Source organism: Elephas maximus, chromosome 1 (genome assembly GCF_024166365.1).
Source record: "Elephas maximus indicus isolate mEleMax1 chromosome 1, mEleMax1 primary haplotype, whole genome shotgun sequence".
In the NCBI taxonomy this organism is placed as follows: Eukaryota; Metazoa; Chordata; class Mammalia; order Proboscidea; family Elephantidae; genus Elephas; species Elephas maximus.
The window spans coordinates 112,480,664-112,503,265 of record NC_064819.1 but is presented as its reverse complement, the minus strand read 5'-3'; the positions used below and the strand labels follow the sequence as shown (position 1 = coordinate 112,503,265).

General features: G+C 38.4%; 1 protein-coding gene across 2 annotated transcripts in view; it reads right to left on the bottom strand.

Moving 5' to 3' along the window:
* Positions 1-22,602, bottom strand: part of CD2AP (CD2 associated protein) — a 145,683-nt gene that overhangs the window by 81,064 nt on the left and 42,017 nt on the right. For both annotated transcript variants that reach the window (XM_049893810.1, XM_049893818.1), the window contains exon 2: positions 17,237-17,397. In XM_049893810.1, the coding sequence (XP_049749767.1) occupies positions 17,237-17,397 (161 nt within the window). The remainder of the gene's footprint in view (positions 1-17,236; positions 17,398-22,602) is intronic.

The window sequence follows — 22,602 nt, the reverse complement described above, 5'->3', positions numbered from 1 at the left end:
AAAATTGTCTTGAATGTTATCTACCAAATTTCTAAGACTCAAAGGAGGTTGGGGGAGGGTTACAAGATAAAAATGTTCTTTTCACAAGAGATATTCTATATTGCTTGAATTTTTGTTTCAATATGTATTACTTTTTTTTTTTTTTCTTTAATAAAAGATTCGGTGTACCACAAATAACAGCCCTATAAATTGTTATAGGGCATTTGGAAAAAGATAGGTCTTAGTCATGTGAGCAAGCCTAAATCCTTACCTATCTTTTCTGGCATTACCAACATTAAACCATTTCTCTAACTCACTGAATACAGTCTACATGGAATTCAGAATATTATCTAAAATAACCCAAGTCTGTGTGTAAAATATTTAATAATTTATATACTATAACAGAATATGTACTATGATTTATCATAAATAACTATACATAACTTTAATGTTTCTTCTACTGTTTTTATTATGATTCCTAATAACTAAGTAATGTTAACTTTCATTTAGTATTTTGTTATCTACAGAGTTGTTTTCTCCATTACTCTATCTCCAATTAATGACAATAAATCAAACTCCAAATGTTCTTCTTCAATTTAATTGTTAAAAAGTAGTTTTCTAAACTGTTGTCATGAATACATTTCATAATACTTGGAGAAATCACTGAGGTTTACCCAAAAGAACTAAAGTAAAGGATTTTCAAAAATAAAGGGCATATAAAACCCAACTGGCACTTCTTTAAATAGCATGTCTTCTTGATGGGAACAGTGGAATATCAATATATTCAAAAAATAAATCAGTACTCTTCTAGAAAAATAATGTGATGACATTAAATTTATAACAATGATACCCTTCCAAAGTACCCACATCCACCAAATCATCATCCCCCTCCCATACTGCTACTTTTTTTTTCTTTCAAAGTGGTTTTTAAAAAAGAATTTTTAATACATTTAAAGATCTGATGTCTAACATTCAGCTTATAGAACCTAGGGATAAAGTGACAAACATTTTTAATGCAAGATAAGTGTTTCAAATTGTCTAATTTTTTAAGCAGATTCAATTATTCAAATCTTTCTTTTTAAAGTGGAAAAATATTTTGCTAGGAACTTAGGTCACAGCTAAGAAAAAAAAATCCCAATTATTTTTACTCACTTGTCAGCTTCCTGAAATACTTACGTGTGAATCATTTTTGCTTCCTTGTTCCTTGATACAAACAGTCTAAAACATGTTATTAAGCTTAGGGGCGTCTTGAAAAAAGCCCAAAAATTCATTTTAAATTTAAAAATAAAAGTAAGAGCAAGTCACTTACCAGCAATTGAGACATCTGGGAACATACTTATTTTTTAAAGCACTGAAGTAAAAACATCTTAACAGGTCACGTAATAACCTGTAGTACCTCCAAGATCAGTACAAAGTTCAAAAGAAGGAAGCTTCGCAGCTCACAGATTACCATATTCATAAATACTGTCCTTTTAACATTCTTTAATTAGTAAAAATTTTCTGTTAACCTTTTTTGATATTTCACTGATATTTCTCTGCTTTCTCCATAACTCTCTGTGCTTCAAAACTTGTAAAATAAACTACCAATTAAACTTTCTACAGTATTGCTCCTCCCCTTCTCCCTACCCTCCTCTACCCTGCTCAGGTGATCAGACTATGCACTCTATTCAGACGAACCTCATCAGTGAAATCAGAGTCCATCAACATTTATTACGTAACTACAACTATCTAGTCAATTGCTCTGTTAGGTGATTTCATGTGTTATCTCATTCTTTAGAAGCAAAGTCATAATTTAAAAGACAAGGGGGTCAATTATACTTATTACCTTTTGGGGGGGTTGGACCTATTATTGCGTTAATGGTAACTAATTACATTTTCTTCTGAACACAGCTTTATAACACCTTAAGAAAAACAGCTATTCCTCTATACCACTTCTAAAGGGAGAAGCTCTTCTATAATTTTGAATTCTTCACCTGAATTAGCCTTATTTTCAAGCAAGATAAACAACTGTTAAGGATGTGCACTACCATCTCTATTAAAATGCATTATCATCTAGATTTCCTTATAGAAAGATGGCATCAATGTGCTTTTCCCTATTTCTCCCACTAAGTACAGTTAAAAACCATGGACAGTATACAGAAAACAAAAGATTCTGAAAGGTGGAAAGAAGAACTAGGGACCCTGGAACCTCCCAGCAGTAAGTTCCCTGGGTATTCTTTTTGCCTCCTCTATCAGAATTTTTTTTTTTTTATCAGAATGGGTACTGGAAAAGCAAGCAACCCTGGAATGCCAAGGTCACAGACAAAAAAAAAAAAAGCTCCAAGAAAAGCCTGCTCCTGTAGCCACAGGACCAGGAAAGGGGCAGCCTAGCAGGACTGAAAGTTTTTAGACAATAAGTGCTCTACTGCAGCCAACTACCACAGAGGGGAAAAAAACTGTAGCTCCATCCCCATGCATGACGGCAAAGGCCAAGCACGAAACCTAGACTTCCATGCCAGGCAGTAAGGAGGCATCCCCGCCTGCCACTGGAATGGTGTCAGAGAAAGCCAAGTGGAGAGCCTGGACTTTCACCTCTGCCAAGTCAGTGGAGGCCACATGGAGGGTGGTAATGAGGCACACCTGCCCCTCCCAGTCAGGGTGGTATCAGTGGAGGCTGAGTGAGGATTCTGAACTCCCACCCAGCAATAACAAGAAGCCCCTCCCCTGCAAGTGTCAACAAAGGCCAAGTTGGGAGCCTGGATTCTAAGACGACTCATTTTATTGTTTCACCACAGATTTCTTTCTTGAGTAAAATAATGTTTAGATTTAGACCCAAGGTCTTCAACAAAAATTCTGATTTCCAAATATAGTTTTACCAATAATAATTTTACCAGGACTTGGACACAAATTGTCAACTTTTAACAAACAGATGTCTGCTTTCTCTCCCTTCTTAGTAAATGAAGCAACTCTCTGAAGACATATTTTAGTCCCCTAATCTTGAAAGGGAAACCCTGGTGGTGTAGTGTTTAAGTGCTACAGCTGCTAACCAAGAGGTTGGCAGTTCAAATCCACCAGGCGCTCCCTGGAAACTCTATGGGGCAGTTCTACTCTGTCCTATAGGGTTGCTATGAGTCAGAATGGACTCAATGGCAGTGGGTTTGTTTTTGTTTTTGTTTTGGGTTTTAATCTTGAAAGAGACACTTTGGTGGTAAGAGTTCAGCTGCTAACCAAAGGGCACAAGTTTCAATCTACCAGGCACTCCTTGGAAACCCTATGGGGCAGTTCTACTCTGTCCTATAGGGTCACTGAGTTGGAACTGACTCGATGGCAATGGGTTTTTTTTTTTTTTTTTTTTTGGTTTAATCTTGAAAGAACTACTGTTTTCCATTCTAAAGGACTCAACAACAACAAAAATCACTTTCACCAGATCCTTTTTGTAAATGTAAGACTTTGGTTCCACAGAAGAGAGGCCTATCAAAATTACTTCTGCCCTAAGATGCTACAACTTAAACAAATCCTAACACACTAAAAGTTCTGTTTGTTTTTCAATCGTCTAGCCTTCTCATCCAGTCAGCGCATTTGAAATAGACTTGATCTGTTCCACGGCCACCACCACCAAGAATACAGATTTGGTTTAAGGAAACAGAAATAGACTAATCAGGTTAATCACTTGTACTATATTTTCTCATTTAATTACTCTCTATTTTTCTCTTTCCTTGAAAACTTTTATTTTTAAGGGCAATTAGAAAAGTTCTATCTTATTTATCTATTTTATTATTAACATCTGATTTAATAATACCTGGCAAAAAAAACATTTGTTAACTAAATCAGTGATACAGATGATTTTCTTCTCCAAAATCCCCTTTCAGATATGGTAGGCAGCTCCTGAGCAAGGAGGTAACAGAATGAAAAAATAAAATCCCCCATGTATTCATGTGCAAGACATACAAAATCTAGTTCCTAGTAGAAACCCAAGAAGTGGGGATTCCCTACTTTTACATGGGAAAAAACTTAAACGTTCTAGAGTTAAGCACCTTTCTGAAAAACACACAGTAGGTATGCTTGTTGGTATGTGAGAGAAAGAGGGGAGAGTCAGGAGCCAAAAAGAAGTGTACACCTCCTGACTCCAAATCCCCTGCTCTTTTCACAATGTCATGCTCTCTTCTTCCTGATTTATCTCTAGTATGGTAGTTGGCAAAAGACTTGGCTTTGGCTACATAGACCACAATACTTTGTACTTTCATTCTCCACCCCCCGCCCCGCCCGCTCCTTGAGAAACAAATATTTTTTCCAGGTTCTTTTAGCATCTATAATCTTTACCACACATCTGACACGCAGCCATATGAAGCATTGCTATTTCTCTTTTTGTGTTCATGTTGTGACCTCCCTCAAAAAAACAAACTGTGGGCAAAGACTTTCCTTACCACACCCCAAAACACTTTATAAAGTACTGTAGTAAATTGCTAAGGATTTGTTTATTGAAGTGCATTTATGTTGCTTCATCTCAATGACAAAGCAGCAACTGCAATGGCAGAGTGCCAAATGTCAACAAACTAAGACATTGATATTAAAATTCAAAATATTATACCAACAAATAAATCAGACACTTGACCATCTAGATCAAAACAGTGATAAAAATCACAGCAATTCTGACTCACAGCAACCCTATAGGACAGAGTAGAACTGCTCTATAGGGTTCCAAGGCTATAAATCTTTACGGAAGTGGACTACCCATCTTTCTCCTGCGGAGCGGTTGATGGGTTCAAACCACCAACCCTCGAGTGCTCAAAAACCACTGCGCCACCAGTGCCTTTGGTGATAAACTAAAAAAAAAAAAAATTTTTTTTTTTTTTTAAACTAGCAAGGAATATTCTCAATTCTGGTTTAATTCTTAAATTAAACATTGCAAGTCAATGAGAAAAGGGTAGGCTTTTCAATTTTTTTTCATGTGCAAAAAAAATGCTTAATTAGTGCCACCCTCATACTATATATAAAAAAAAGAGACTGATAAAAGAATTACATTGAAAAACAAAATTTTAGAACTAATAAAGAAAACAAAGGAGGCTGTGTTAGTCATCTAGTGCTGCTATAACAGAAATATCAAAAGTGGATGGCTTTAACAAAAAGAAGTTTATTTCTTCACAGTGAAATAGACTAAAAGTCCAAATTCAGGGTGTCAGCTCCAGGGGAAGGCTTTCTCTTTCTGTTGGCCTTCTCATCAATCTTCCCCTAGGCTACGAGCTCCTTTGCACAGGAACCCTGGGGTCCAAAGGACGTGCTCTGCTCCTGGCACTGCTTTCTCGGTGGTATGAGGTCCCCAGTCTCTCTGCCTGCTTCTCTCTTTTAAATCTCAAGAGATTGCCTCAAGACACAATCCAATCTTGTAGTTTGAGTCCTGCCTCACTAACACAACTGCGGCCCATCCTCTTTCATTAACATCATAGAGGCAGGATTTACAACATATAGGGAAATCACACAATACCAGGAGTCATGGCCCAACTCAACTGGTACACACATTTTTGGGGAAACATAATTCAATCCATGACAAAGGCTATCATTAAACCCTTCCTGCAATTAGGTTATACTTAGACAAGGCACAAAAACCACTTACGAGGGATAAAAGGCATAAAAGCAGAAAGAAGACAAAGGATCAGTATTCAAAATATATTAAGAATTACTACAAGTCTACGAGAAAATGACCAAAAAAGTAAGCAGAAACATACGAACAAAATGTGCACAGGAAAGAAAAACTAAATGGCCAATAAATATGTGAAAAGATACCTAACTGCAGTTGTAATCATGAAAATGAAAACACCAAAACATGGTGAATACTATTGCACACCTATAGATTTAAAAAAAAAAGTTTTAAGGGTAGCAAATGCTAGTGAGAATGTGGAAAAAGGTACTCTTTTATACTACTGGCGAAAGTTTAAATTGGTTCAACTACTTAAGTAACAAAGTAGAGTTGAATATATGTGCATATCTTTGTTGTTGTTGTTCTTGTTAGGTGCCATTGAGTCCATTAGGACTCACAGCAGTTAGGACTCATAGCGACCCTATGCACAGCAGAACAAAACACTGCCTGGTCCTGCGTCACCCTTACAATCATTGTTATGCTTGAGCTCATTGTTGCAGCCACTGTGTCAATCAATCCACCTCGTTGAGGGTCTTCCTCTTTTCTGCTGACCCGGTACTTTGCCAAGCATGATGTCCTTCTCCAGAGACTGATCCCTCCTGACAACATGTCCAAAGTATGTAAGACGCAGTCTCACCATCCTTGCTTCTAAGGAGCATTCTGGTTATACTTCTTCCAAGACAGATTTGTTCATTCTTTTGGTAGTCCATGGTATATTCAATATTCTTCACCAACACCACAATTCAAAGGCATCAATTCTTCTTCAGTCTTCCTTATTTATTGTCCAGCTTTCACACGCATATGATGCAATTGAAAATACCATGGCTTGGGTCAGGCGCACCCTGCAGCATTGCTTTTAATAACTAAAATTGGAAAGCTGCCCTAATATACATAAAATGTGATACACCCATACAACAGAATATTATACATCTGTTGAAAATTAAATAGTTCGAATACTAACCTAAAGGTTGGCAGTTCAAATTCACTCAAGCGGTGCCTGGTAATCTGCTTCTGAAAGGTCACAGCCTTGAAAACCCTGTACAGCAGTTCTACTCTGCACACACAGGGTCACTAACAGTTGGAATCAACTCGACAGCGACTAACAACAGTAACAAGAGAGGTCAACAATCGCCATCAAGTCAGCTCCAACTCAAGGTGACCTCATGTATAACAGAACAAAACGTTGCCTGATCCTGCGCCATCCTCACGGTCACTGCTATGTTTGAGCCCATTGTCGCAACTAGTGTATCAACCATCTCATTGAGGGTCTCCCTCTTTTTCACCGACCCTCTACATTACCAAGCTAGATGTCCTTTTCTAGTGATTGGTCTTTCCTGATGGCATGTCAAAGTAAGCAAGACGAAACAAGTCTCTAAGAGCATTCTAGCTTCTAAGGAGCATTCTGGCTGTACTTCTTCCAAAACTGATCTGTTCATTCTTCTGGCAGTTCACAATCTATTCAATATTCTTCACCAACACCACTATGATGCCACACATGCATTCCTACAATGAGACATTCTGCAAAGTCACAGACTAAAATACCATTGATTATGCAAAAAGTTCAAAATCATACACTAAAAATACCAATGATTACGCAAAAAGTAGGGTTGGGGTAACCCAGTACCCGTTGGGGTAGACCACTCTAAACCCACATAACTTTGAAACTTAGTACTAAAAAATAAAAATTGATAAGATAGATCAGATTAAACAGGCCAACAGATTGACAGCAATAATCAGAAACTCGGGTAGCATCTGGGCTCTTAAAAGCTTGCAACCAGACATCTAAAATACATCTATTAGTCCCATCACGTTCAGAGCAAAGGGAAATGAAGAAAACCAAAGACACAAGGGAAATATTAGTCCAAAGGACTAATGGATCACATGAACCACAGCCTTCGCCAGCCTGAGTCCAGAAGAACTAGATAGTGCCCAGTTACCACCACCAACTGCTCTGACAGGGATCATGATAGAGGGTTTCAGACAAAGCAGAGGAAAATGTCAACAAAATTCAAATTCACAAAAAAAGACCAGACTAACTGGTCTGACAGAGACTGGAGGAACCCCCGAGACTAAGCCCCCTACCCCGAACACTCTGCTAACTCAGAACTGAAGCCGTCCCAAAGTCCACCTTTCAGCCAAAGATTGGACAGGTCTATAAAACAAACAATAGTGCACATGAAAAATGTGCTTCTTAATTCTATCAAGTATATGAGACCAAACGGCAACACATGCCCAAAAGTAAAGACGAGAAAGCAGGAAGTGACAAGAACACTGGATAAATCGACACAGAGAACCCAGGGTTCAAAGGGTAAGGGGGAGAGTGCTGACGCATTGTGGAGATTGCAACCAATGTCACAAAACAATGTGTATAAATTTTTGAACGAGAAACTAATTTGTGCTGTAAATGTTCACCTAAAGCATGATAAAATTTAAGATACAGAGATACATGCTAACTTGGACTGCCCAAGAGGCAGTTCGCTGTGACTGAAGGATGCCTCAAAGATATTAAAAATGCATGAAGACGATAAAGTGGAAATGCTGACTTGTGAATGCTAAGAAAATCCAGACAGAAGTGAGGTCTGTGCAACAGGACTTAAGAGCCCTCAGAATGCTTGTAGTGTATAAATTTGAGGAAGATACCCAGGTACAAATGCTCACTTAATGAGGAAAAAAAAGGGTTTTTTTAAGAGTCAAAAGAACTCCTATTTAGACCATTTGCCTTTCTTGCTGAAATTATAATTCGACACTCTTTATTATAGCTACACTTACCTAGAAAATGAACTAACACAACTTCCCCATTATCCTGATATCATTCCTCTATTTACCAACCACTTTAGAGCTAAGTGGAAACTCTGGTGGCGTAGTGGTTAAGTACTATGGCTGCTAACCAAAAGGTCAGCAGTTTGAATCTACCAGGCACTCCTTGGAAACCCTATGGGGCTAGTTCTACTCTGCCCTATAGGGTCATTAAGAGTTGGAATCGGCAGGTTTTTTTTTTTTTTATTAACTTTTATTGAGCTTCAAAGAATTGGCAGGTTTTTATGATGTTAATGAAGTGGGATTAACAGTAGTTATGTTAAGGAAACAGGACTCATCTTCAAGATTAGGTTGTATTTTAAGTCAATCTTTTTTGAGATATAAAAGAGAGAAGTGATCAGAGAGACACAGGGACCTCATACCACCAGAAAGTAGTGCCAGGACTAAGTAAAGTACATCCTTTGGACCTGAGGTCCTTGCACTGTGAAGCTCCTAGACAAAGGGAAGACTGATGACAAGGACCTTTCCACCCCAGAGCTAGAAGGAAAGAGAAAGCCTTCCCCTGGAGCTGGTGCCCTGAATTCAGACTTCCAGCCTCCTAAACTGTGAGAGAATAAAATTCTCTTTGTTAAAGCCATCTATTTGTGGTATTTCTGTTATAGCAGCACTAGATAATTAACAAGGGCTAACAAGCATTATAAAATACAAGTTGAAGCAGAAGAGACTGTATCATGTATCCATATTGAAATTCCATGTTAAATATAAAGAAAAATTGCAATCTGACACAATAATTATATAAATGTTTAAGTCACACAAAATACTATTTGTTTATGCATAGGTATGTATGTATAAAACTACTGGAAAGATACATACAACTTCAGCACTGTGTAGCTCTTCAGAGGAAAAGAAATGAAAAAGGGGAACAAAGAATGCCTCAACTTTATCTGTAATATTCCATCTCTTTAATGCAAAGTGACATTTTGAAAATACAAAAAAAATGTACCTTAATTTCATAGATCTTTGTTCTATATTCTCTGTAAAATACTCTTGGGTTATGTAAAGTCTGGCTAACACCGGAAATGGACAGTGAATTGGATATTTGTCACAAAAAAACTACAGTTTAAAGTTTTTTACAATAGGCCACAAAAAATGATTTGACCTTTCTATCAATCTTCCAAGGTCGTTAGGTGCAAATGGTTTGTTCTTGACTACTAACCTAAAGAAAGACTGACAGTTCATACCCACCCAGCACTGCCAGGGAAGAAAGACTTGGCAATCTGCTTCTGTTAAGATTACAGCCAAGAAAACCCTATGGAGCAGTTCTACTCTGCAACATACGGGGCAGGCATGAGTTGGAATTAACTAGATGGCAACAGGTTTGTTTTTTTTAATACATTTTCCAGACCAAATTAAATATCACTGCTCTTTTTTTTTTTTAGTATAGTTATCTAAAACAGTAAGAAAGATGTGAGCTTTGTACATTTACAAAATAGCGTATGCTCCTTAAAATCACTCTATCTGTTGCTGCTGAGTTGATTTCGACTCAGACCAACTCCATAGGACAGAGTAGAACTGCCCCATAGGGTTTCCAAGGCTGTGATCTTCACAGAAGCAGACTACCAGGTCTTTCTTCCCCAGTACTGCGGGGTTGGTACAAACTGTCAGTCTTTCTTTCTTTCTTTAACATTTGGCTGGTATGTTCAAACTGCCGGGCTTTCAGATAGCAACCAAACGCTTAACCACTGCACCACCAGGGCTCCCAAAATCATTCTATAAGGCTTATTTTCAAGTGGACAATGAACTACAACACCTGAAGTGATAAAGCCAACAGCTTTACTAATTTGTAGAGTATCCACCGCTGTTGTTATGGCTTTTTTTTAATAAAGTTTTACTCTGAAATAATTTTAGATTATCAAAGAGTTGCAAAGGTAGTAAAGAGTTACCATATACTCTTGACCCAATTTCCCCTAATGTTAACATCCTGAATAACCATGTTATATTTGTCAAAATTCAGAAACGTAACACTGGTACACTACTATCAACTAAACTTCAAGACTTTTTTCATATTTTATCAATTTTACCACCAGTATCCTTTTTCTGTCCCAGAACCCAATTTTAGGATTCCACAATGCTTTTGGTCATCATGTTTCCTTTGTCTCCTCTGGCTAATACCAGTTTTTCAATCTTTCCTTGTTTTTTATGACCTCGATTTTTGAAAAGTACAGGTCAGGTATTTTGAAGAATGCTCCTGGATTTGGATTTGTCTGATGTTTTCCTCATGCTTAGACTGTGGTTATAGGTTTTTGGGAAAGTTACCAGGGGTACAGTGCCCTTCACATCACATCAGGGGATACATGATATCGACCTGTGACTGATGACCTTAACCCTGATCATCTGGTTAAGGTAGTATTTGCCAGGTTTCTCTACTGTAAAGTTACTACTGTTTCCTTTTCCACCTACCTATTCTTTAGAAACAAGTTGCTAAGTCCAGCCCACACTTAAGGGGGACTTCTGGAGGGAGGAGTATTTACATACATTATTTGAAATTCTTCTATAAAATTTATTATTTCTCCCCCATTTATTTATTCAGTCATTATTTATAGCGACATGGGGATATATATAGATTAAAAAAAAAAAAAGAAAAAAACTCGTTGCATCAAGTGAATTCCAACTCATAGCAACCTTACAGGACAGAGTAGGACTGTCTCATAGGGTTTCCAAAGAGCAGCTGGTGGATCAGAGCTGCTGACCTTTTGGTTAGCAGCTGACCTCTTAACCACTGTGCCACCAGAGCTCCATATATACATTTTTTCATCTATATATATCTCCATGCTGCTATAAATAAATACACCTTGGGAAATAATCTCAACACTATGTTATTTATTTTCTTGCTCCAATTGTTCCAGCTTTGGACATTGGGAGTTATATCAGGTTGACTTCCGTTTCCCTTTGACATGGCCTCATCCTTTTGGTTTTGTTTGTTTTGTTTTCAGCACTTCCTTACTTTCTGGTACTACATGATGCTGCAGCTCATCTTATATCTTCCTTGCCCCAGAACTAAAAGTAGCCATTTTCCCAAGGAGTCCTGGTTCCTTTTATTGAATAATATTTAGAAACCAAGATCTGGGCACTGAGTATGCACATGCTACTGGGGTGTCACTGTTTCTAAGGCCCTCCTAGTGGAAAGAGCTAAGAAACATATGTCTGTATACTAATCCATATACGTACACACATCTATAATTATTTCTGTAACTATCAGTGCATATTTTAAACTAAACATGAGTTCATGCTAATGTCTTCAACTCTAATTCAGTACCGTGTGGTTGATTTTTAATCCTAGATTGTTTCCCTGTATTACCTAGCATACTAATAAGCTGCATTCTTTATCAGCAGGCAGTTCATTAAATTCAAGTTATAGCGTCAGTTAAACTGAAACGGGAAAGGAAAATATATTTCAACATAAAGTCTCATGATGGATCATTCTTGCTACCGCTACCATTTATCATCATCACATTATCAAGAGAGCTATATAAATATTTTTAACTTATTTTTTTAATCAGTGTTTGCAGTGTGATAGATTGCTTTTATACAGCCTTTCTCGCAATGGTCCCTTAACTCTCTTCAAAAGGCTGGGTGGGGTCATGCAAATAGGGTGCTTGTGGCCCACCAAGAGGATTTGATAGCTTGCTGATACTACAAATATGGTGCATGGCACCTTTGTTGGGGTGGGACCATACAAATAAGGTATATGAAGCCCTAACAAGAGGATTGGTCAGTTTTGCCAAGCTGCTAGACTTAAAATCCCAGAGGCAGAAAGGGGAGCCCTCACTACCACTAATAAAAAAGAGATGGGAATGGAGTACATTCACCGGACCCGGGGACCCTGCGCTGAGAAGCTCCTAGACCCAGGAGACAGAGAGAGAAAGAGCTGTTAACACCAGAAACAGTGCAAGAAGCCAAAAGGCAAGAGCATAGAACAGCAGAAGCAGAACCAGAAGACTGGCACAAGATGGCGCAGCAGGACTCCTGTTCCCTGATGCAAGGCAGCCACAATGGGTGTGCTGACTTACAGGCAATAGAGCTAAGCGCCTTGGGCAGGAGGCTTCCTGGTAGAGTGGGGTGCCTCTGGGCACTTGTCAGTGGACCTAAAGAGCTTTATAAAACTTGCCCAAGCAGGGCAGAGGCCACCCTGAGGGGCCCAGGGACCGAGGGAGAGGACTGCCTGTAGGCATGGCCAAGGAGCTATACCTGAGTCCTTCATGATCCTAAATTGTAACCTGTTGCTTCCCTAATAAACCCTTTAACTGTGAGTATTGTCTGTGAATTCTACGTGGCCACTGCAACAAATTAGCAAACCCAGCAGAGAGTACAGAGTGCTATGGGAGACGTGGCTGGTGTCAGAACTGGTGAAAAGGTTGGAGGGTGGAAGTTATGTTTTACGTCCACCTAATTTTTTAATAGGAGTCAGCCATGGGCTGTTGATGCTGATGATTCTTTCCCCTTTTGAAGGTGGACGAGGTCAAATGCCCCACGTCACTATTCTTACAGAATTGGAGTCAGAATAACTGAATTTAAACTGAGCGAAGTTCCAGCTTTGCCCTTTGCTGGCAGTGTGATGTTGGGAAAATCATGTAATTTCTGTTTTCTCCTCTGTAGAATGGTATATTGATGGGTTATATAGTATGCCATGACACTGGCCTCTCATCCCTTTTTAGAAATTTTTTCTTCATGAAAAATGGCTTTTTATAGAAAATTTAGTCATAGAACCCTGCAAAAACAGCATGGCAGCAGCATCAGATGTGGGTAGGTCTTAGGGTTTTGTTTTAGAATTAGCAGGTGGGAAATAGGCCACTGCTGTGAGGATCTCTAAATTTTGGAATTCAGTAGTCATCACTCTGAGAAACCAGCACTCATCCAAAGTAGTATACCGCTTTTCTGGCAAAATTAACCCTTTAGTTTTTCACTTGGGGAGGAAAATACCTGGCTGCTTAGGATCTTATCCTTAGAGTCACTGTGGTTGATAATGGATGTTAGCTCTTAAGACTTAAGAAATTCCCGTTTTCAGCTCTATATTTCATGTGAGCTCTCCTTTTCTGAATTTCTAGTCTTTTCTGGGGTTCTGCAGAGCACTTTGGCATCCTGAGTTATATCTCCCTTAAGTTTTCAGGACTTCTTTTTCCTGGTTTTATTGGTTATACGTGCACCTTCAGAAATTTGTTAAAATCTCTTGCTGACTCCTTTACCAGGTTAGGATGTTTTCAGCTGCGAATAGAAATCCTATCTAACACATACTTAATTCATAAGAAACTACCACCTATAACAAAAAGTTTAGAGGGTATGATGGTTCTCAGGTTGGTTAATTTAGCAGCTTGATGTATCCTGCAAGCATCCAACTCATTTTCATCTTTCCTCTCTTCTATCCTAATCACATACACCGTTCTTCTTGTCTCAAGGTGGTTCCAGCAGTTTTGGGCATCCCATCCTCACTCAAGAACACCTAGTTATACTGGATTCAGTCTGGAATTGCTCTCTTTTCAAACCGAGCAGGATGGCAAAACTGACCAGTCTCCTCATTAGGGTTCCACATACCTTATTTGCATGGCCCCACCTCCACAGTGGCTCCATGAACGTTATTTGCATTCTTAGCAGACTGTCTAATCCAACTGATGGGCTACAAATACCTTATTTGCATAGTCCCACACAATCACTGTGGGAGTTGCAACACCACCCACAGCTAAAAGGCCCAATATTAAATAATTCACTGCACTACGAATTCCCATGCTACATACATTACATCCCATTACAAGTTATAAAAAAAGAAATCTATTTATAAAACAAAGTGGCCTTTCCAACTAAATTTAATTCCCTACTTATAACTTTTCTGTTTTAAGAAGAAAAATATAGTTAGTATTCATATTCTTTGAAATCAATTAAGAGCAAAGAATATGTTCATACCCGGACGTGAAACCACAACCAAAAGCATAGATTTTATACAGGGAACAAATATTTACACTGTCCAGGCATTCCACTAACAACTATAATGCAAGTTAAAAAAACAAATGGGGCATCATCTAGCTCCCCAAAACTCACAATCATAATCTAATGAGGCCAGACAATGTGGCTGGGTATAAGAAAACTAACAGAAAATAAGACAATAAGTGAAATGTAAATATAAAGATATTCCTTACATTTTTCCCTCTCTAAATCATTGAGAATTTTATTAGTATGTAGTAAATTTAGGAGTTTTAAACATTTTTTTTTCTGCCAAAAGTGCCTAGAATATTTACTAAAAAAAGGAATGTTTTGGATAGCCATCTGCAAAAAAATGACACAAGACCCATACCTCACTCCATGCACAAAAACTAACTCAAAATGGATCAAAGACCTAAATATAAAATCTAAAACGATAAAGATCACGGAAGAAAAAATAGGGACAACGTTAAGAGCCCTAATACATGGCATAAACAGTATACAAAACATTACAAAGAATGCAGAAGAAAAACTAGATAACTGGGAGCTCCTAAAAATCAAACACCTATGTTCATCCAAAGACTTCACCAAAAGAGTAAAAAGACTACCTACAGACTGGGAAAAAGTTTTTAGCTATGACATTTCTGATAAGCTCCTGATCTCTAAAATCTACGTAATACTGCAAAAACTCAACTGCAAAAAGACAAATGACCCAATTAAAAAATGGGCAAAAGATATGAATAGACACTTCACTGAAGAAGACATTCAGGTAGCTAACAGATACATGAGGAAATGTCCACGATCATTAGCCATTAGAGAAATGCAGATCAAAACTACAATGAGATTTCATTTCACTCCAACGAGGCTGGTATTAATCCAAAAAACACAAAATAATAAATGTTGGAGAGGCTATGGTGAGACTGGAATACTTCTACACTGCTGGTGGGAATGTCAAATGGTACAACCACTTTGGAAATCGATTTGGAGCTTCCTTAAAAAGCTAGAAATAGAACTACCACCGTACGATCTAGCAATCCCACTCCTTGGAATATATCCTAGAGAAATAAGAGCCTTTACACCAACAGACATATGCACACCCATGTTTACTGCAGCACTGCTTACAATAGCAAAAAGATGGAAGCAATCAAGGTGCCCATCAACGGATGAATGGATAAATAAATTATGGTATATTAACACAGTGGAATACTATGCATCAATAAAGAACAGTGATGAATCTGTGAAACATTTTATAACATGGAGGAACCTGGAAGGCATTATGCTGAGTGAAATTAGTCCGTTGCAAAAGGACAAATATCATATAAGACCACTATTATAAGAACTGGAGAAATAGTTTAAACTGAGAAGAACACATTCTTTTATGGTTACGAGAGGGGGGAGGGGGAAGGGTGGGAGAGGGGTACTCACTAATTAGATAGTAGATAAGAACTACTTTAGGTGAAGGGAAATATACCACACAGTACAGGGAAGGTCGGCACTATTGGACTAAACCAAAAGCAAGAAGTTTCCTGAATAAATTGAATGCTTCGAAGGCCAGCGTAGCAGGGCCAGGGGCCTGGGGACCATGGTTTCAGAGGACATGTAAGTCAATTGGCATAATAAAATCTATTAAGAAAACATTCTGCATCCCACTTTGGAGAGTGGCATCTGGGGTCTTAAATGCTAGCAAGCGGCCATCTAAGATGCATCAATTGGTCTCAACCCACCAGGAGCAAAGGAGGATGAAGAATACCAAGGACACAAGTGATTACAAGCCCAAGAGACAGAAAGGGCCACATGAACCAGAGACTACATCAGCCTGAGACCAGAAGAACTAGATGGTGCCCGGCTACAACCGATGACTGCCCTGACAGAGAACACAACACAGAAACCCTGAGGAAGCAGGAGAGCAGTGGGATGCAGACCCCAAATTCTCATAAGACCAGACTTAATGGTCTGACTGAGACTGGAAGGAACCCGGTGGTCATGGCCCCCAGACCTTCTGCTGCCCCAGGACAGGAACCATTCCCGAAGCCAACTCTTCAGATATGGATTGGACTGGACAGTGGGTTGGAGTGGGATGCTAGTAAGAAGTGACCTTCTTGGATCAGGTGGACACTTGAGACTATGTTGGCATCTTCTGCCTGGAGGCGAGATGAGAGGGTGGAGGTGGTCAGAAGCTGATGAAAAGAGAGAGTGGAGGGAGAGAGCAAGCTGTCTCATTAGGGGGAGAGTAATTGGGAGTGCATAGCAAGGTATATATGGGTTTTTGTGTGAGAGACTGACTTGATTTGTAAACTTTCACTTAAAGCACAATAAAAATTATTGGGAAAAAAAAGGAATGTTTGTTGTTAGTTGAAGAGTAATTGTTACTTTGATATCGGCTCAGATAATTGCTACAAAAATAATGACCTAGTACATTCTTGAAAGACCAGGAAAAGCAAGATACCAGGGTAAGACCAGTGAATAAGAGGCAACTGAGTCTTCAGTTCAGGTTCTGTCTTAGCTCTTCAATACCAGCAAATCATTTAACCTCTCAGTCTAAATATCACCATATTTAAAAAGGGGTTAGTACGTACCCTACTTTTTTTTCCAAGACTATTACAGGGCTCAAACGATAATGCATGCAACAAAGCTACTTTCTAAACTACAAAGTGTCACCCAAATGTAAACTATTATTCATTAAAAACGAAAAAAGGTAGACACATACATACATCCATACATACACAGTATTATTATTCACCAGGACATTAAGCAACAATAATGCCCATTACAGAAGTACTTGAACCACCTTTTTTTTATATATTATACCGAGTAAAAAGTTACTTAAAATATTTTCATTTTAAAAAATATATTTCTTAACACATGAAGCTTAAATTCTATAAAGCAATAGCTAGAAATTTAACTGAGAACACTCACCTTAACAAAATTATCAGGGAACATTCCTCTTCTTCCATTTAGTTCTCCTTCTAGCCATCCCTCCTCCTGTAGCTTTTTCACGTTCCTGATGATTTCTCCAACTCGAATAGTTAATTCATCATCATGTACAGCATCATAGTCATACTCCACGATATAGTCAACTAAAAAAAGAAAAAAAAGTATAAGCTCTAATTCACAAAATACTATAAACCATACTAATAAACTTACAACTAAGGAATCATGCATAGCCAGAATAGTTAACACTACAAAGAGATCATCAAGCCCTGTTTCAATGATTTTAAATATTTGACTGTATTACAATAAACTTCTTGGTTACCCTAATATACCCAAAGCGATCTACAGATATAATGGAACCCCGATCCAAATTCCAACAAAATTCTTTACAAAAGGGAGAAACATATCACCAACTTTATATGGGAAAGAAAGAGGCCCCGAATAGTAAAAACAATATTGAAGACAAAGTAGGAGGCCTCGCACTCTCTGATCTCAAAACGTATTATACAGGCACAGTAATCAAAACACCCTGGTACTGGTTAAATGACAGACACACAGACCAACGGAATAGAATTGAGAATCCAGAAGTAAATCCATCCATCTATGGGCAGCTAATTTCTAACAAGGAGTCAAAGTCCACTCAATGGGAAAGAAACTGTCTCTTCAACAAACTGTGCTGGCAAAATGGGATATCCATTTGCAGAAAAATTAAACAGGATTCATACCTAACACTATACACAAAAACTAACTCAAAATGGATCAAACACCTAAATGTTAAAGCTAAACTAAGGAGTTCCTAGAAGAAAATACACGGACAAAACTATGGAACCTAACTGTTTTCAGTTATAGATTACCAAACACAACTACAAATGCAGGAGCAGCAGAAGACAAATTAGATAACTGGGACTAACTAAAAATTAAATACTTATGCTCATCAAAAAACTATCGGAAGATTAAAAAGAGAACCAACAGATTGTGAAAAAATCTTTGGGAACGATATATTCCGTAAGGGTCTAATCTCAAAAATATAAAGAAAATGTCAACAACAAAATGACAAACAATTCAATCAAAAACAGGGCAAAGGTCTACAACAACAAAGAGAACATCGAAGAGGAAATCACCAAATCAATACCATTGACAACAGCACCCCAAGAAGATAAAATACTTAGGAATAAATCTAACCAGAGATGTAAAAGACCTATACAAAGGAAACTATGAAACCTATTGCAAGAAACCAAAAGGACCTACGTAAGTGGAAAAACATACATTGCTCATGGATAGGAAGACTCAACATTGTACAAATGCCTATTCTACCCAAAACGATCTATAGGTACAATGCAATCCCAATCCAAATACCAATAACATTATATAATGAGATGGAGAAACAAATCACCAACTTCATATGGAAGGGAAAGGGGCCCTGGACAAGCAAAGCATTACTGAAAAAGAAGAACAAAATGGGAGGCCTCACACTACCCAATTTGAGAACTTATTATGCCGCCACAGTAGTCACAACAACCTGGTACTAGTACAACAACAGACACATAGACCAGTGGAACTGAATTGAGAATCCAGACATAAATCCATCCACATATGAGCAGCTGATATTTGACAAAGGCCGAAAGTCCACTGAAAGGGGAAAAGACAGTCTTTTTAACAAATGGTACTGGCATAACTGGATATCCATCTGCAAAAAAATGAAACAAGAGCCATACCTCACGCCATGCACAAAAATGAACTCAAAATGGATCAAAAACCTAAATATGTATTCTAAAACAATAAAGATCATGGAAGAAAAAATAGGAACTCTAATACATGACATAAACAGTATACAAAACATTACTAACACTGCACAAACACCAGAAGAGAAACTAGATAACTGGGAGCTCCCAAAAATCAAACACCTATGCTCATCGAAAGGCTTCACCAAAAGAGTAAAAAGATTACCTACAGACTGGGAAAAAGTTTTCAGCTATGACATTTCCAATCAGCGTCTGATCTCTGAAATCTACATGATACTGTAAAAACTCAACAACAAAAAGACAAATTAGGATATTAACAGGCACTTCACCAAAGAAGACAATCATATGGCTAACAGATAAATGAGGAAATGCTCATATCATTAGCCATTAGAGAAATGCAAATCAAAACTACAATGAGATACCATCTCACTCCAAAAATGCTGGCAATAATCCAAAAAACACAAAGTAATAAATGTTGGAGAGGCTGTGGAGAGACTGGAACACTTATACACTGCTGGTGGGAATGTCAAATGGTGCAACCACTTTGGAAACCGATTTGGTGCTTCCTTAAAAAAGCTAGAAATAGAACTACCATATGATACAGGAATTCCACTCATTGGAATGTATCCTAAAGAAATAAAAGCCTTCACACAAACAGATATATGCACACCCATATTCACTGGAGCACTCTTTACTACAGCAAAAACATGTAAGCAACCAAGGTAACCATCAACGGATGAATGGATAAATAAATTATGGTATATTCACATGATGGAATACTACGCAATGATTAAGAACAATGATGGATCTCTGAAACATGACATGGAGGAATCTGGAAGGCATTATGCTGAGTGAAATTAGTTCCAAAAGGACAAATATTGTATGAGACCACTATTATAAGAACTCCAGAAAAAGTCTGAACATAGAAGAAAATATTCTCTGATGGTTACGAGGGCAGAGAGGGAAAGAAAGGCATATTCACTAATTAGTACACTAGGCCTATTTTAGATGAAGGGAAAGACAACACATAGTACAGGAGAGGTCAGCACAACTGGACTAAACCAAAAGCAAAGAAGTTTCCTGAATAAACTGAACGCTTTGAACGCCAGAGTAGCAGGAACAGGGGTTTGAGGACCACGGTTTCAGGGGATATCTAGGTCAATTGGCACAACAAAATGTACTAAGAAAAAACGTTCTGCATCCCACTTGGTGAGAGGTGTCTGGGGTCTTCAGTGCTGGCAAGCAGCCATCTAAGATGCCTCAACTGGTCTCAACCCACCTGGAGCAAAGAAGAATGAAAAACACCAAAGACATATGGTAAAGATGAGCCCAAGCAACGGAAAGGGCCATATAAACCAGAGACTACATCATCCTGAGACCAGAAGAACTAGATGATGCCCAGCTGCCACTGATCACTGCTCTGACAGGGAAAACAACAGAGAATCCCTGATGCTGCAGGAGAACACTGGGATGCAGATCGCACAATTCTCATAAAAAGACCAGGCTTAATACTCTGACTGAGGCTAGAGGGACCCTGGAGGGCATGGTCCCCGGACCCTTTGTTAGCCTCAGACTGGAGCCATTCCCAAAGCCAACTCTCCAGACAGGGGCTGTACTAGACTATAAGATAGATAATGATACTGGTAAGGAAAGAGCTTCTTGGCTCAAGTAGACACATGAGACTATGTGGGCAACTCCTGTCTGGAGGTGAGATGAGAAGAAAGATGGGGACAGAAGCTGGTTGAATGGACACAGGGAATAACAGGGTGGAGAGGAAGAATGTGCTGTCTCATTAAGGGGATAGCAGCCAGCAGTACACAGCAAGGTGTGTATAACTTCTGTATGAGAGACTGACTTGATTTGTAAACTTTCACTTAAAACACAATAAATAAATGAAATTTTTTTAAAGGCATCTAATAAATCTTAAAAAAAAAAAAAAATGGGCAAGTGACATGAACAGACACTTCACCAAAGACGGCCTTAAAGCAGCCAACAAATAAATGAAAAGATGCTCGTGATCATTAGCCATCAGAGAGATGCAAACCAAAACTACAATGAGATATCATCTCACCCCTGCAAAAATGGTTCTGATCCAAAACAAACAAAACAGAAAACAACAAATGACGGTGAGGTTGTGGGGAGACTGGAAACCTTATCCATTGCTGGTGGGAATGTAAAATGGTACAACCAGTATGGAAAATGGTATGGTGCTTCCTCAAAAGGCTAGAAATAAACTATGATCCAGCAATCCCACTCCTAGGTATGTATTCTATAGATCTAATACCAGTGCTACAAATAGACATATGCACATCTGTGTTCACTGCAGCATTATTCACAATAGCAAGAAGATGGTAATAACCTAAGTGCCTATCAATGGACGAATGGATAAACAAAATGTGGTATAGACATATAATGGAATACAATACAGCTACAAAAAATGATGATGAGTCTGCAAAACATAACACAGATGAATCTGGAAGATATGCTGAGTAAAAGAAATCAAGCACAAAAGGACAAATATTATACGATCCCACTTTTATAAAATGGCAAAAATTGATATATGTAAAGAAATCAACAATCTTTGGTAGTTACCAGGGATGGGAGGAGGAAAAGGGAGGGATCACTCTCTAGACAGTACACACCTGAGTTCTGGTGATGGGAAAGGCAACACCAAATGTTAGTGAAGTGAACACAATATATCAAGGTACAGAATGACACTAAGAAATAGACAAGAATAAGGGGCATTTATTGGTAAATGCTATAACATATACAATCTGGCAAACAAAAAATACATGAGTGGTTACATAGATAAGTATTCATGCATGTGTATAAGAAGGTGTATGTGTGTACACACGTGAGCATACATAGGTGTATCTGTAGGCACATCAATATATCGTATTTTTACGCAAATTTTTTTTAATGCTTTTTGTTTTCGGTTCTTAAATAAGACCAGACAATAATTTACCATGAAACACCAGCCCTGGAAGAAATTTAACCCTCCACACCAACCTAACAGAATAACTTAGTCCTAAATCTATTAGGTATGGGAGAAAAGGGGAAAAGGGAGTGTGTGGAGTGGAAGGTTAGAGCCCAAGAAAAGTAAGGAAGATATCCAAGGCTGGGGTTGCAGTGGAGGTATCAGGGCCAGAGCAGAGTAAGGAGGACACCCATGCAGAGAGGGAACATAGTATGGCATGTCAGAGTCCAAGCTGGGTGGGACTGAGGGATGTCAAAGCCCAAGTGGAATAAGGGATGGGTTTCCAATGCAAGGAGGCTGGGAGGGTACAGGCAGCCTGGAATAAAGAATCGGAGTCCAAGCAGAAGAGGAGCATGTCCATGCAAGGGTGGAGAGCAACAGCAGAGATGGGAGATTGGTTACATCCAAGGAGATTGATCAAATAAGTAAATACATTAAGGATAATGGAAGCCAACTTTCTCTACGTCAGAGAAGGGAGTTACAAATATAGAAAGGGAGAAAGCTAAAATAAATTCTTTGCTATTGGATTGGAATGAGAAATATCAGCATGAACTTATGGTTTTCAATACACACAGAGAAATATAGATATAAATGTATGTATATGCATATATCTATCCAGGTATGTAGACATA